At 42.7% G+C, this 15,174-nt stretch overlaps 1 protein-coding gene across 11 annotated transcripts in view; it reads left to right on the forward strand.

The window, feature by feature from the left end:
- The window catches only part of Unc80 (unc-80 subunit of NALCN channel complex), a 207,538-nt gene that overhangs the window by 119,292 nt on the left and 73,072 nt on the right, over positions 1 to 15,174 (forward strand). For all 11 annotated transcript variants that reach the window (XM_029478005.2, XM_029478013.2, XM_029478006.2 and 8 more), the window contains 2 exons: positions 163 to 263; positions 10,312 to 10,512. In XM_029478005.2, the coding sequence (XP_029333865.1) occupies positions 163 to 263; positions 10,312 to 10,512 (302 nt within the window). The remainder of the gene's footprint in view (positions 1 to 162; positions 264 to 10,311; positions 10,513 to 15,174) is intronic.

The raw sequence follows: 15,174 nt of genomic DNA on the forward strand, positions 1-15,174 counted from the left end.
TGGCTCTTATTAATCTCCTTCCAAAAAACTCCTGTGCCCTGTAACCAGCTGGGCCATGGTAGAGTCTGCCCTTGGATTCAAAAGCATGGACAATGACACCATACTGGCATGCCTTTCAGGGAAACTGAGCATTGAACTCTTTCTTGGTGTTCTTTTTTAAAGAAGGAAGTCCTTGGAGTGCAAGTGAACCCAGCATTGAGCCTGAGGGACTGAGCAATGCTGGCACAGAGGAAAACTATCACAGAAACATGTCGTGGCTTCACGTAAGTGTCCTTCAAAATCTCTAAAACAAATTCTTTTCACCACTAGGGGAAGATTCTTGGAGCAAAGCCTTAAAGTGGATATGAAAATGGAATGTGCTCTCTCCTCATACACTGAAAGAATATCTCAGCTATGTGAACCTTTTGGTACTCCTCTTGGTCCTGTTCCTTAATATACTCCTATCTTTCCATGGACATGGCAGAGGAAAAATTACAGGGGCACAGGGATGCAGAATGTCATTATGAGTGTTGTAGAAACCCATAGGGTGGGCACCCCCAAGGAGACACCTGCTATTAACTATGGGCTTTATTGATGATATGTCAGTGTTAGCTGATTGGAATAGCTGAATCTCCGTGGTGCAGGGAGTTGATAGTAGACAAAGCTGTACGTGTATGCATATAAGATGTGCTGGGGAACTATCTATACTTTTGGCTCAAGTTGTAACTAAAACTGCTCTAAAACAAATTTTCTTAACTTAGAAATTTTTAGAGGCTTCACAGGATCCTATTCTACAGCAAGGATTCACTCTGTCCTCTGGCAGATTACAAAATAAATTCCAGTATTTATTTCCCAGAGCAGTGAAATTGTCAATATCTATTCTTTTTGTCATCTGCTTTCTGGGTGGCTTCTTTATTATCCAGTCAGCAAATACCTAGAAAGGAGTGGCTTTGTAGACACTCAGTGTCTACCTTCTCTCTGATCCTTTTTTTTATTATTTTTATTAGGTATTTTTTTTCATTTACATTTTAAATGCTATCCTGAAAGTCCCCTGCTTAGCCACATCTGTGACTCCCCCTCCCCAGCCCTGTCCCCCCTACCCACCCACTCTCACTTCTTTGCCCTGGAGCGATGGCCTGTGCTATAAGATCAAGAATCGACAAATGGGACCTCATAAAATTGCAAAGCTTCTGTAGAGCAAAAGATACTGTCAATAAGACAAAAAGGCCACCAACAGACTGGGAAAGAATTTTTACCAATCCTAAATCTGATAGGGAACTAATATCCAATAGATACAAAGAGCTCAAGAAGCTGAACTCCAGAAATTCAAATAACCCCATTAAAAAATGGGGTACAGAGCTAAACAAAGAATTCTCAACTGAGGAGTGCTGAGAAGCACTTGAAAAAATGTCCAACATCCTTAATCATCAGGGAAATGCAAATCAAAACAACCCTGAGATTCCACCTCACATCAGTCAGAATAGCTAGGATCAAAAATTCAGGTGACAGCAGATGCTGGTGAGGATGTGGAGAAAGAGGAACACTCTCTGATCCTTTCTTTACAGAGCAAGTCACCTTTTATTTTTCCCAACAGAGGTGTTCATACCATTCAAGAAGGAGCTATCTATAACAGGGTTGGGATGTCACTTTCTTCTGTTTGTCTGATACTTAGGGGTACAGCTTTACCGCAGGTCTTTTGCTTGTCTGCTGCAACATAGTCCCTTTGGTGGCTTGGTCAATGAGCTTGGAGCATGTGCAGACCATGCATGCAGCAGCCAAAGGAGGAGGTTGGTTGTGTTCCTTTATCACTTTCCATAGTATTCCTTTAAAGGAAGGTCTCACCTTTAGCCTCAAGCTAACACATTCCAGCTAAGTCAGCCAGCTCTCAGGATTCACCTGTCTCTACCTTCCCAGTGCTGGGGTTATATGCACATTCAATCACACCCAGCTCCTCTGTGAATTCTGAGGATTTCAAGGTCATGTTCTCATATTCCTACACACTAAGCCATCATGTTAAACCAGAAGCTGCTCTTATTTCTTTACCATGTGAAACCTTGAATCATGACAAACAGCTTCATTAAAGAATCAGCTGAGAAGAGATAAATCATCGTCATATGCAATGTAGTCAGGGAGGGGCCATTCCAACACGTTCGCCACATACTATGGGTGAGAAGAAAGTTGTTATTCTAACTCACATTCAATGGGAGGGGCTTTCACAGAGCATAAATACTAGATTGTATATATCCCTAGGCATCATCTTAGAAATATACCTAGTAAAGGAATATTAGTGGCAGTATTTTAAAGTTATAGATAATAGGTTGCTAAACCAGTTGTTGCTGACATCAGAACTTACATATGAAAATTATCTGAAACAAAGTTTAGTGATATGCTCGTGTGTGTGTGTATGTGTGTGTGTACACTTGTAAGGCTTTCTTTATGTTTCTCCTGATCACCAGATTCAGAATAATGAAAAAAAAAAAAAAACCTTTAGAGTTCTCATTTATACCTGCTTCATGCTACAGAATAAAGCAGACTATCTGAAGATGCCCAGGAAACCTCAAGATATGTTTGGCATTCTACCAAGGCACCATTCACATTTGTTGAAAACCTTGCAGGCTTAGATATTGTTGACTGAGTTTGACAGGTGTATATAGACAACTGTTGGTTTCATCTATGCCTGAGAATAAACGAGCCCTGTTGATCTTAAGGCAGCTCTGCCTGGTCAGTTCAGTTGGCCTCCTCTGCAGTATGCGCATTGTGGTCTCATCCAGGATGGTGCAGACTCCTTCACAATTTAGTTTCTTATGTGACAGAAGCCTTCTCTCTGTATTCTTCTTTAAGGGGGGTTATCTTAAAAGTTGTGTACCTGGGTTCAGTTCCTAGAGCCCAAACTCAGGTAACAAACATCCAGAACTCCAGTTCCAGGAAATTCAACACTGTTTTCAGGTCTCCACAGACACTGGCCATGCATGTGGTACACATATAGACATACAGACAAAACACTCTAATACCTAAAATAAAATAAAATTTAAAACATGTTTAAGTTGTTAACTTGGGGTCTGGGGGCATGGCTCAGTGATAGAGCACTTGCCTAAACATGCACAGTTTCCAGAGTTCTAACCCTAGCACCGCCAAATAGGCACAAACCACAAACCTGGGGTGAAGAGAGGTAGCTCAGGGATGAAAATGTATGTGTTTTGCACGTACAAGGCCCTAAATTTGGGCACCAGAATTGCAACTTCAATTTGCAAATTTCAGTTGCAAATTCAGGGCCCATCATTTCTATCTTAAAATAACTATATCCTTTAAATCAGCCAAGAGCACTTCTAGAATCCTAATGGGAAATCTCAGGAGATATAGTTTGTATTAGTCAGGGTTCTCTAGAGTCACAGAACTTATGGATAGTCTCTATATAGTAAAAGAATTTATTGATGACTTACAGTCGGCAGCCCAATTCCCAACAATGGTTCAGTCACAGCTGTGAATGGAAGTCCAAGGATCTAGCAGTTACTCAGTCTCACACGGCAAGCAGGCGAAGGAGCAAGAGCTAGACTCCCTTCTTCCAATGTCCTTATATTGTCTCCAGCAGAAGGTGTAGCCCAGATTAAAGGTGTGTTCCACCACACCTTTAATCCCAGATGAAAGGTGTAGCCCAGATTAAATCTCCTTAAACTCGGAGATTTAATCTTCTGGAATCCATAGCCACTATGTCTCAAGATCTCCATACCAAGATCCAGATAAGGATCTCCAAGCCTCCAGATAAGGGTCACTGGTGAGCCTTCCAATTCTGGATTGTAGTTCATTCCAAATATAGTCAAGTTGACAACCAAGAATAGCCACTACAATCCACCCCTTGTCAACTTGACACAAATAATATCCCATGTTTACATGAAACAATAACAAGGTTGTGAATACGCCTAACATGATATAACTATCCCTCGTACAATCGCAAATGCATTTGTAAATTTACAATGGGGCATTCATATTACTTTATAATCCTCGTTTCTGCAACTGGTTACGTGGCCTTAATTGGTATTTATAACTACCTTCCTCTACTACCCATTCTGTATTTCCTTCACCTTCGGCCAGCACCTCAGCAGGTCTTGGCTCTTTTCCTGGAGGATTGACCCATACCTTCATTCCTGATGGGTCTGCGTCCTTTGTCATCCTGCTTGGATTAGGCTGTTGTAGTTTCCCATTGACTTTAATCACAGGACATGGTAGTACTAGGAGACGCCCTAAGGGATCTCCTACACTCCAGACATAATCTTGCTTACCTCCATTGTGAAGAGGTAATCCAATTTCCCCATGGTAATCTGGATCTATCACTCCTCCTAACACGGTTATTCCTCTTTTAGCCTGTTGGTTTAAGGGCATTAGAAGCCCAAAATGACCAGGGGGAAGTCTGAGCTTCCAGTTCAATGGAATGTTTGTTGTAGCTCCTGGTAGGAGCACTCCCCTCTCTGGAGCCAAAACTTCTAGGCCAGCAGAACCTAGAGTTATGGGGACAGGAAGCAAAAATTTTCCTAGAGGGTCACTAGGAGTGATAGTAAGTGGAACTATTCCCTTTTCCACCCCTTGATTCCTGGACCCATGAATCCTGGCTATGGGTGAAACTGTACCATATATGGAGCGCTGATTCAAAGCATATACTGCCTTCTGAAGAACTCTACCCCAGCCTTCCAAGCTGTTACCACCTAATTGGCGCTGTAACTGTGTCTTCAAAAGGCCATTCCATCTTTCTATCAGGCCAGCTGCTTCAGGATGATGGGGAACGTGGTAAGACCAGTGAATTCCATGATCGTGGGCCCACTGTCGTACTTCTCTGGCTGTGAAATGAGTTCCTTGGTCAGAAGCAATACTGTGTGGAATACCATGACGATAGATAAGGCATTCTGTCAGTCCATGAATGGTGGTTTTAGCAGAGGCCTTACGTGCAGGAAAGGCAAATCCATAGCCAGAATAAGTATCTACTCCAGTAAGAACAAAACGCTGTCCTTTCCATGAAGGAAGTGGTCCAATGTAGTCAACCTGCCACCAGGTTGCTGGCTGGTCACCTCGAGGAATGGTGCCATATCTGGGGCTCAGTGTTGGTTTCTGCTGTTGGCAGATCTGGCAATCAGCAGCAGCTGTAGCCAGGTCAGCCTTGGTGAGTGGAAGCCCGTGTTGCTGAGCCCAAGCATAACCTCCATCTCGACCACCATGGCCACTTTGTTCATGTGCCCATTGAGCAATGACAGGGAAGGCTGGGGAGAGAGGCTGACTGTCCACAGAACGGGTCATCTTATCCACTTGATTATTGAACTCCTCCTCGGCTGAAGTCACCTTTTGGTGAGCATTTACATGGGACACAAATATCTTCACATCCTTTGCCCATTTGGAGAGATCTATCCACATACTTCTTCCCCAGATGTCTTTTTCACCAATTTTCCAATTGTGATCTTTCCAAGTCCCTGACCATCCAGCCAATCCATTGGCTACAGCCCACGAGTCAGTGAATAATCGTACATCTGGCCATTTCTTCTTGCAAACAAACTGTAATACCATGTGTACTGCCCGAAGTTCTGCCCACTGTGAAGATTTCCCTTCACCTGTGTCTTTCAGAGTTGTCCCAGAAAGGGGTTGTAATGCTGCAGCTGTCCACTTCTGGGTGGTGCCTGCATAACGTGCAGAGCCATCAGTAAACCAGGCCCTAGTCTTTTCCTCTTCGGTCAGTTGATCATAGGGAACACCCCATGAGGCTATAGGCGCATGCTTGGCAGCAGATGGCATTGTAACAGGAGTAGAAACCATAGGCATTTGAGCAACTTCTTCATGTAACTTGCTTGTGCCTTCAGGACCTGCTCTGGCCCGATCACGTATATACCACTTCCATTTGATAATAGACTGCTGCTGTGCACGTCCCACTTTATGACTTGCAGGGTCTGATAGTACCCAGCTCATAATGGGTAATTCAGGTCGCATAGTAACTTGGTGTCCTATTGTCAAACGTTCAGTTTCCACTAAGGCCCAATAGCAGGCCAAGAGCTGTTTTTCAAAGGGAGAATAGTTGTCTGCAGATGATGGTAGAGCTTTGCTCCAAAATCCCAAAGGTCTTTTCTGTGATTCACCTACAGGGGCCTGCCAGAGGCTCCAAACAGCATCTCTATCAGCCACAGACACCTCAAGTACCATCGGGTCTGCTGGGTCATATGGTCCAAGTGGTAGAGCAGCCTGCACAGCAGCCTGGACCTGTTGAAGGGCCTTCTCCTGTTCCAGGCCCCACACAAAGCTAGCAGCTTTCCGAGTCACTTGGTAAATAGGCCTAAGTAACACACCCAAGTGAGGGATGTGTTGTCTCCAGAATCCAAATAGACCCACTAAACGTTGTGCTTCTTTCTTGGTTGTAGGAGGGGCCAGGTGCAATAACTTATCTTTCACCTTAGAAGGAATATCTCTGCATGCCCCACACCACTGGACTCCTAAGAATTTCACTGAGGTAGATGGTCCTTGAATTTTGGTTGGATTTATTTCCCATCCTCTGATACGCATATGTGTTACCAATGAGTTCAAAGTGGTTGCTACTTCCCGCTCACTTGGTCCAATCAGCATAATGTCATCAATATAGTGCACCAATGTGATATTTTGTGGAATATCCAAACGATCAAGATCCCTTCTAACTAAATTATGACACAGGGCAGGAGAGTTAATATATCCTTGAGGCAAAACTGTGAAGGTATACTGTTGGCCTTGCCAACTGAAAGCAAATTGCTTCTGGTGGTCCTTATGGACAGGTACTGAGAAGAAGGCATTTGCCAGATCAATAGCCGCATACCAGGTGCCAGGAGATGTGTTAATTTGCTCAAGTAACGAAACTACATCTGGTACAGCAGCTGCAATTGGAGTTACTACCTGATTTAGTTTTCGATAATCAACTGTCATTCTCCATGATCCATCTGTTTTCTGCACTGGCCATATAGGAGAGTTAAATGGAGATGTGGTAGGAACCACCACCCCTGCATCTTTCAAGTCCTTGATAGTGGCAGTAATTTCTGCAATGCCTCCAGGAATACGATACTGTTTTTGATTCACTATTTTCTTTGGCAGAGGCAACTCTAAAGGCTTCCATTTGGCCTTTCCAACCATAATAGCCCTCACTCTACAGTTCAGGGAACCAATATGAGAATTCTGCCAGTTTCTGAGTATATCTATCCCAATTATACATTCTGGAACTGGGGAAATCACCACAGGATGTGTCCGGGGACCTACTGGACCTACTGTGAGTCGGACATCAGTCAAAACTCCATTAATCACCTGCCCTCCATAGGCCCCTACTTTAACTGGAGGGCCACAATGTTTCTTGGGATCTCCTGGGATCAGTGTCAACTCAGAACCAGTATCCAGCAGACCCCGAAAAGTCTGATTATTTCCTTTTCCCCAGTGTACAGTTACCCTAGTAAAAGGCCGTAGGTCCCTCTGGGGAAGAACTGGAGAAAGGGTAACAGCAAAACCTTTGGGTGTCTTATCAGGATCCTTCCTCAGGGGAACCTGGCCACCCCTTCATTCAAGGGGTTCCGGATCTGCAAACTGGCTCAAGTCTGGGAATTGATTCACTGGCCGAGATTGCTGTTTACCACGAACTACTGTAGCCTTTCTTTCATTTGTTTGAGAATTTTTTTGCTTATACAGATCAAACAAATATGCAGTAGGCTTCTTATGTATTTCATTCCTGGAAACACCATGATTGACTAGCCAGTACCAAAGGTCCAAGCGAGTCATGCCATTATAAATTTCACCTCTCCTGTGCTGACCATTACTGGGTCTGTCATTATAAACATTCTTTTGCCTACACTGTCCATTATAATAACTAGGATCACCTTGTCTCTGGCGATTCAATGCTGCCACCTGGCCCTTGTTACCTCGGAATCCAACTAAACCCAGTGAATTTAATTCATCTAATTGAGCAGAAGCATCTCCAATGCTAAGATCTGGCACAAGGAAAAGGGAAAGAACAAAACCCTTCAAATGTGCTGGTGCCCCTCTCACCAATTTGCGTCTTATAGAGCTGGTGAAGGGCATATCTTCTGGACCTTCCCATTGTGGACAATTAGGCTTTACACAATATATCCACTCTAGCATTGCAATTTCCCTAAGTCTTAAAATCCCTTCATCAACACTAAGCCACGGAATATCAGGCATCTCCAAGTCATTTCCTGTAGGCCATCTTTTGATAAACACCTCAGCCAACCATTCAAACAAACTTTTGACACCTTTTTTAACCATGCGAGCTTCCGTATTAAACCTAGAATCTCCACTCAGAGGGCCCATGTCAATAAACTCAGCCTGCTCTAGTTTTATGTTCCTTCCACCCTTATCCCACACCCTTAAAATCCATTCCCATACATATTCACCAGATTTCTGCTTGAATGAATTAGCAAACTCATTAAGCTCCTTAGTAGTGTAGCGAATTTCCTCATGGACTACACTTTCTACCTCCCCTCTAGGAGCCTGTTTTGCTTTGAGTCTTGTTACAGGTCTAGAAGAAACTATTGGTGGGCCTTGAGAAACATCAGTATTGAAAGTCATTGCTGGTTTATCAGACTCTGTAAAATTAATTTCCTCATGTGGGGAAGGCATTATTTCAAGGGGTGGGGCTGAGGGTACTACTTCCTCAGGTGGGGCAAACTCTTGAGAATCTGAAGATTCAAAATTCTCAGCTTCAACATGGTCTTCCCACACATCTCCGTCCCATGTTATAGGATCCCATTCTTTGCCAATTAGTGCCCTTACTTTAACTGTCGACACACTCTGAGGCTGAGACTTAAATTTTCGCTGTAGTTCAGCCAACCTTACAATGAGGGTTTCAGTTTGATTTTCTGCAACTTGAGCTCTATTGCTGCAAGAGAGAAGATTCTCTTCAAGGACACACTTAGCAACTTTTAGATCGTTTACTTGTGTCTGGAGCCTTTCGATTTTATCACACAACTCCTTCCTTTCATTCATCATTTTTTCCCCAGATACTAAGAGCAGCCAGCCAGTAAAATCATTTTCTGATTTTTTTCCCCATCTTGTAGAAAGCTTTGTGCACTGAATCACCTAAATCATTAAGAAAATCAAGGGCATTAGCTTCTTTAAGTTTGAAATATAATTTCAACCATGGGTCTTCAAAATTCTCTGAGCTCCCAGGAGGGAGAGAATCTAGAGAGGTTTCAGTAGTTGAAAGTGCTGGTGGCTCAACAAGCCAATTCCAGTATTTTAAAAGATTCATCCTTGTACTTCTGTTACTCTAGAACCACTCCTGGTACCAAATTCTGTATTAGTCAGGGTTCTCTAGAGTCACAGAACTTATGGATAGTCTCTATATAGTAAAAGAATTTATTGATGACTTACAGTCGGCAGCCCAATTCCCAACAATGGTTCAGGCACAGCTGTGAATGGAAGTCCAAGGATCTAGCAGTTACTCAGTCTCACACGGCAAGCAGGCGAAGGAGCAAGAGCTAGACTCCCTTCTTCCAATGTCCTTATATTGTCTCCAGCAGAAGGTGTAGCCCAGATTAAAGGTGTGTTCCACCACACCTTTAATCCCAGATGAAAGGTGTAGCCCAGATTAAATCTCCTTAAACTCGGAGATTTAATCTTCTGGAATCCATAGCCACTATGTCTCAAGATCTCCATACCAAGATCCAGATAAGGATCTCCAAGCCTCCAGATAAGGGTCACTGGTGAGCCTTCCAATTCTGGATTGTAGTTCATTCCAAATATAGTCAAGTTGACAACCAAGAATAGCCACTACATAGTTAAAACTATTTTTTTTTCAAAGAGGGAGCTAGAATTGCTTCAAAGTCACAGTAGCAACTGTGTGGATGGAGCCAGAAAACCTGTGGTTGAGTGGTAATGGGACTTTGTGGTGGGGCTCAAGTTCCATTACAAGATGACTGTACAGAGTGAAGGTGCAGAAGTGTTTCCAAGCACCATATAGTATTGGGAGTAGTTTTGGGGTACACCCTGGTATTCAGGGTCAGTTAGAGAACTCTGGAGTTGAATTCAGCACTGAATACTCTGTCTGGCTAATATTACAGTTTAAGTGCTAGGATAAGGTTCTTGGAACTACTTGGAAGTCATATATCTCACACGCAATGTTTAAGTGTCTCCAACAGATCCTTTTATCAATTATGTATGGAGGGAGAACAAAGGACAAGTGAGTGGAGACTACCTATTGTCCTATGGGAATTACCCAGTTATAATGGTTTACTCACTGAGTGAGAGTTCAAGCTCTGACTTTCTGCTTTCCCTCTTCTGTGCTTCTGCTCCATCACTGCCTGGTTAAATCTGTGGGTTCTTTTTCTTTTCCAGGTCATGATCTTACTCTGCAATCAACAAAGTTTCATTTGTACACATGTGGACTACTGCCATCCACACTGCTACCTGCACCACAGCCGCTCCTGTGCCCGGCTGGTCAGGGCCATTAAATTGCTGTATGGGGACAGTGTGGACTCCCTGCGTGAGAGCAACCACATCAGCAACGTGGCTCTGAGGGGCAAGAAACAGAAAGAGGTGAGTGAGCAGTCACCGGGTAATATACCAAGGGCAGGAGAAAAGATGAATTATAGTGATGTTCTTATCTGCCTTGGAAATAAAATGTCAGGCAAAACCAAATGTAGCAAACAATGGATCTGTGAGGCCCTAAGAAAAGACAGAATATATGTGCAAGACAGGCAGATGTTTCGTCTGTGCTTGTGAGTAAACATGAAACATTTCTCCAGGCTTTGCCTTATAAATACAAATTCAGAGAGATAGTAAGAGAGATGATGAGTAACCTTGGGAAGAATGGCGTCTCCCTGGGACCTGTGAACATAACACGTCACATGACAAGAAAGACTTTGTATGTGGTTAGGGAGTTTATAGTAAAGCCATGTCCTGGATTGTCCACATTGGGTCAGTGTAGTTATATGTTCCATCATATAGGAAGAAAGGACTTCTGGGAGTCAGGGGCAGAACAGATGCCAACATCAGACAGCTGGGAGGGACCATGAGCCCAAAACAAGCTAGAAAACTTCAGACTCAGAGAAAGTCTCGAAACACACTGGATCCTTCCAGTTCCTTTGAAATGTCTGACCTTCAGAAATGTAAAGCTAACAAACCTGGGGTGTCATAAGCCTTGGGTAGTTTGTTAGAGCAGCAAAAGAGAGCAAATAGAAGTATACATTATGAAGCAATATAAGCAATAAATGGCTCAACCATCTAGAGATGAGCCAAACCACAATAAGAAAAGTCTTTCTAGACCCTATTGCCGCAGGCCCTCTGGGTCCCTTGTCTGCATGGAACAAGTCTCTGGAGCAGGTGGGCAAGGAGTTGGCGGAGATTGACAGACACAAGGGAGTGTGGATCTGAATGTAATTTGTCAAATCGAGCATCAAACTTTTTATACAGAAGAAAATAGGGAAGTTGGGTGACACACCAGCAAGGTACAAAGAGGTTACTGGATTCTTACACAAAACAAAGGAATACAAATATGGAAGAACTGGCAGGAACCAACTGGGGTAAAACTCAGTGTTAACAACTGGGATCAAAAACAGCACCACCTAAGGTCCACTTAATCTTAGAAGCCGCAAGGGCTTCGTGCCCTTGCCATAGTTCCTACTCTAGTCTATTGTATAGTCTACCTTCCCCCTTGGCCATTGTAAATACTTGTTTGTGTATGGGTATAACTCAGCTACCTATAGTTATAAGTATCTACTCTGGTTCCTCTTTAGGTCACAAACTTCCTTCTTCCTAGATAGTGGTAAATTCCTGTGTAGGGCAGTGACTTAGCTATCCATGCCCAAGGTTAGATCAAGGACTGCCTAGAATCTAACTTAGCTATATATCAAAATATCAATCCTAAGGAGCACTTGTAATAAAGCAATATTAAGGGAAAGCACACAGATCTGTTTACTGACTAAAGCAAGGACATTGGAACATTTTTTATACAGGATGCCACGGTTCCAGGAGACTAAGTTTCCATGAACTTTTTGCCTCGAGACAGCGCCCAGGTTTTTGGGGCCTTGTCGCGCTTGTCACTACTGGAGTGGATATAGCACCCTATCACATTTCCAAGCATTAAGCTGCTCTTTCATTGAGCTGGCAGAAGAAGGTGACCATGACTGCCTTCCTCCTGCCAAGGAAAATTCCAGTGACCCACCTGCCCATGAACAGTGTAGCCAAAATGACCATTCCACAGAATGCCATGGCTTCCTCTACAGATGCTTTCTTCAAATGATTTCACAAAGAGATTTTTATATATCACCTGCTCACCTCAACAAGCATTCTTTATACACCAGCTATTGGCAAACTTATCAGAGCAGATAAGCTATTAACTGAAAATAAGCTGGAGGAAAAGATCTTTCTACTATAGAGTTTACAGTCCAGGTTTGGGCTTAGATTGGGCAATAATATATGCTACAAGCAGTTTGAGAATATGAACAATAAGACCAAACATGTAGTCAAACATGTAGTTCAATTATGTAGCAATGTTTAATATTTCACTGTTCACCATGGTGTTTTTATATTAAAGCTTTTTTACTTTAATTTACAATTCCAGGTTATACCAAAGAATTCTACAATTTTTTCTATACCTACTGAAAGCTAAGGAAGTCTTGGGTATTTTGTTCAGCTCTATGTGTTTAGGACTATACTTAGTGCTTGTTATTTCTTAGCTGTTTGCTTCAGATCTACTGTAGTGATCGGAAGTACATGGAACAAGCTTCTCCTGTCAGTCAAACAGAAGACTGGGGTCAGGGATGCATTCCCCACCAGAGAGAAAGGAACCAGTATGGGTAGATACGATGAAGCCAATGCAAATGGCAAGAGGATGACTGATTTCCGACAGAATTTTTTTCCAAAGCCTCTCCCAATGCTATTCTGAGTCAAAGAGCAGATTATATCTCAACCACTAGGCCAGAGGGAAACACAACTACTTAACAACAAACATGAATAATTTGCATGTCAACTATGTATGAAGCACAAGGGGTCTAGTTGCCCTTCGGAAAGAATCACACTTCCATTGGTGTGCTGTTCTTTCCTAAAGCATAAAGAAACCCATGCCAGGAGAGCCCTGCAGAGCGATTAGTACTTTCCCAATTTTTCTGAACATGTTATCTCCATGTTGAATGTTTCATGGCATGTACCTCCTCTTTTGCTTATATTTACTATCCATTATTCTGTTTGCTCTTTTTGATGTCTCCCTAAAGGGGAGGCAAGGGCAGCCATCACCATGAATGTGCTCTCAGCATAACTGCAGATGTTAGCTCAGCCCCTAGCATATGGTTACACATTACATACTCTTGAATTATTCAATGAACAAGTAGCAACATTACTTTAAATAGTTAAATATTATTTCTCTGCAATCAATAATCATTAAAGACAAAGAACAGAATTCCACTCAGACAAATTCACTGAAGCCAGGGACAGAGAAGGAAACAGCCAACCCCCAAGGAATACATCACCAAAGCTGCCATCTGGCAGCGACTCATCTCTACCTCTCTCTGCATCATCTCTGCTGACTAACCTGTCCTGTAGCCATCTCCTCTTGCTTGCACATATTATGTTTTAGGCTGAAAATTCCAAGGTGGTAACACTCTTTCTAGCACCTAACTTTTCTCACTATAATAGAGTAACTTATTGGTGTCCGGTCCTCTGTTTAAGCCAAATCCCATTAGTGAGGATTCCTTAGTCAGTCCAGGCTGGTTTTGCATAGCAAATGTAATCTAGAGCAATCAAGTATGGCTGATTTTGAAAGGTACATTAATATACATATGATACATGTGCATGCACGCACACACACACACAGCACTAGTTGGCCTTCCCTGGTATCCCTGAGAGATCTTATGTCCCTATGGCTGTCTCTTTTGACTCAGGTGCTGTGGTAGAAGCACATCAGGAGTGGATAAAGTCCTTGCTACGTAAATTTTCCTGAAAACAACAAAAACTATTCACTCCGTATAGAGAAGGAGCCAGCACACCAAAGAAAGGATTCCATTCAAGCCCAGCTTGGTGAACTGTTGAGCTATACACTCTTAGCCAGCTATACCACTAGGAAGTCTCCTGAGCAACAAAATTCCCTCTCATATAATCTTGAGATACCTCATGAGAGTCTGTAGAGAACCTCATGAGGGTCTACTCTCTCTCCTGGTGGAAATGTCAGCAGGTCATCTCCTGCATGTGGTCATAGTTGCTCTGCTGCACAACAGTATGCTCGTGTCCATCCCAGAGCAAACAGCTGAACTGTAGTTCTCTATAGAGATGGGTTCTGTTCTTTGTCTTTGTTTATTCAGCTCCGATTTCTCTACAGATTCTTGCTTGATGTCTTACTCTAACCATTTATGTAGTCCAGTGAGATCCAAAACTGCAGAAACCACTTCTAGATGCCATGGGAAACAAGCAGCGTTCTATTTAATGCGTAGATTTTTTTTTTTTTGTCTTGAGGTTCATTTTAAAAACAAAAACCCAAAAAAACATTTCATCATAGTTTTGTCTGAGTCAAAAATCACACCATATAGGTACTTCAGGACTTTCCCAAAATACACCAAGCCTCTCTTACACATGTTTCCATCTCTGGTATCTACTGCCTGACTCTAATAAAGTCATCCAAATTCTGTGACCAGCATGTGGCCCTGATGAGAAAGCCACACTCTAGGTGTCCTGGAACCCACTATGCTTCTTCAGTCCCCATGCAAGCATGTACTCTTCCCAGGGGAGATGGCGGACAGAAGAAAACACTACTCTACGGTTTCTAGCACATTGGCTTTAATATCCGCACTCAGTGTTTCTATCCTTGAACTGGACACTGTTGTGTCCTATAATTTAATAGAGAATAAGTATTTATAAGTAATCATAAAGGATACAATGGCTAGCCAGAGGACAAAGGGATACACTTGTAAAAGTCTAAAATCATGGCCCACCTGCCCCCCCAGAAAACACTTAGCATTTCACAGTGAAATGATTATTTACAATCGTGTGTTAAGATGCATCAAGGGAGGAAGACTACACAGAACCCAGTAATTACTCTTATTAAATTGGGAATATGGGTATTTTCTGCTTTCTTTATAGTTTCTGTCTTTGACAGATACTCTGATAGGCTTGTGTATTATTTTCTGAGTTAAAAAAGCACAGCACAAAGGAATTTTTAAATACCACAAGTCTTGTCTGAAGACACACCTCTACATCATTGTGGGAAGC

The sequence above is a fragment of the Mus caroli genome, unplaced genomic scaffold (genome assembly GCF_978045245.1).
Source record: "Mus caroli unplaced genomic scaffold, Mus_caroli_1 scaffold_1, whole genome shotgun sequence".
NCBI lineage: Eukaryota > Metazoa > Chordata > Mammalia > Rodentia > Muridae > Mus > Mus caroli.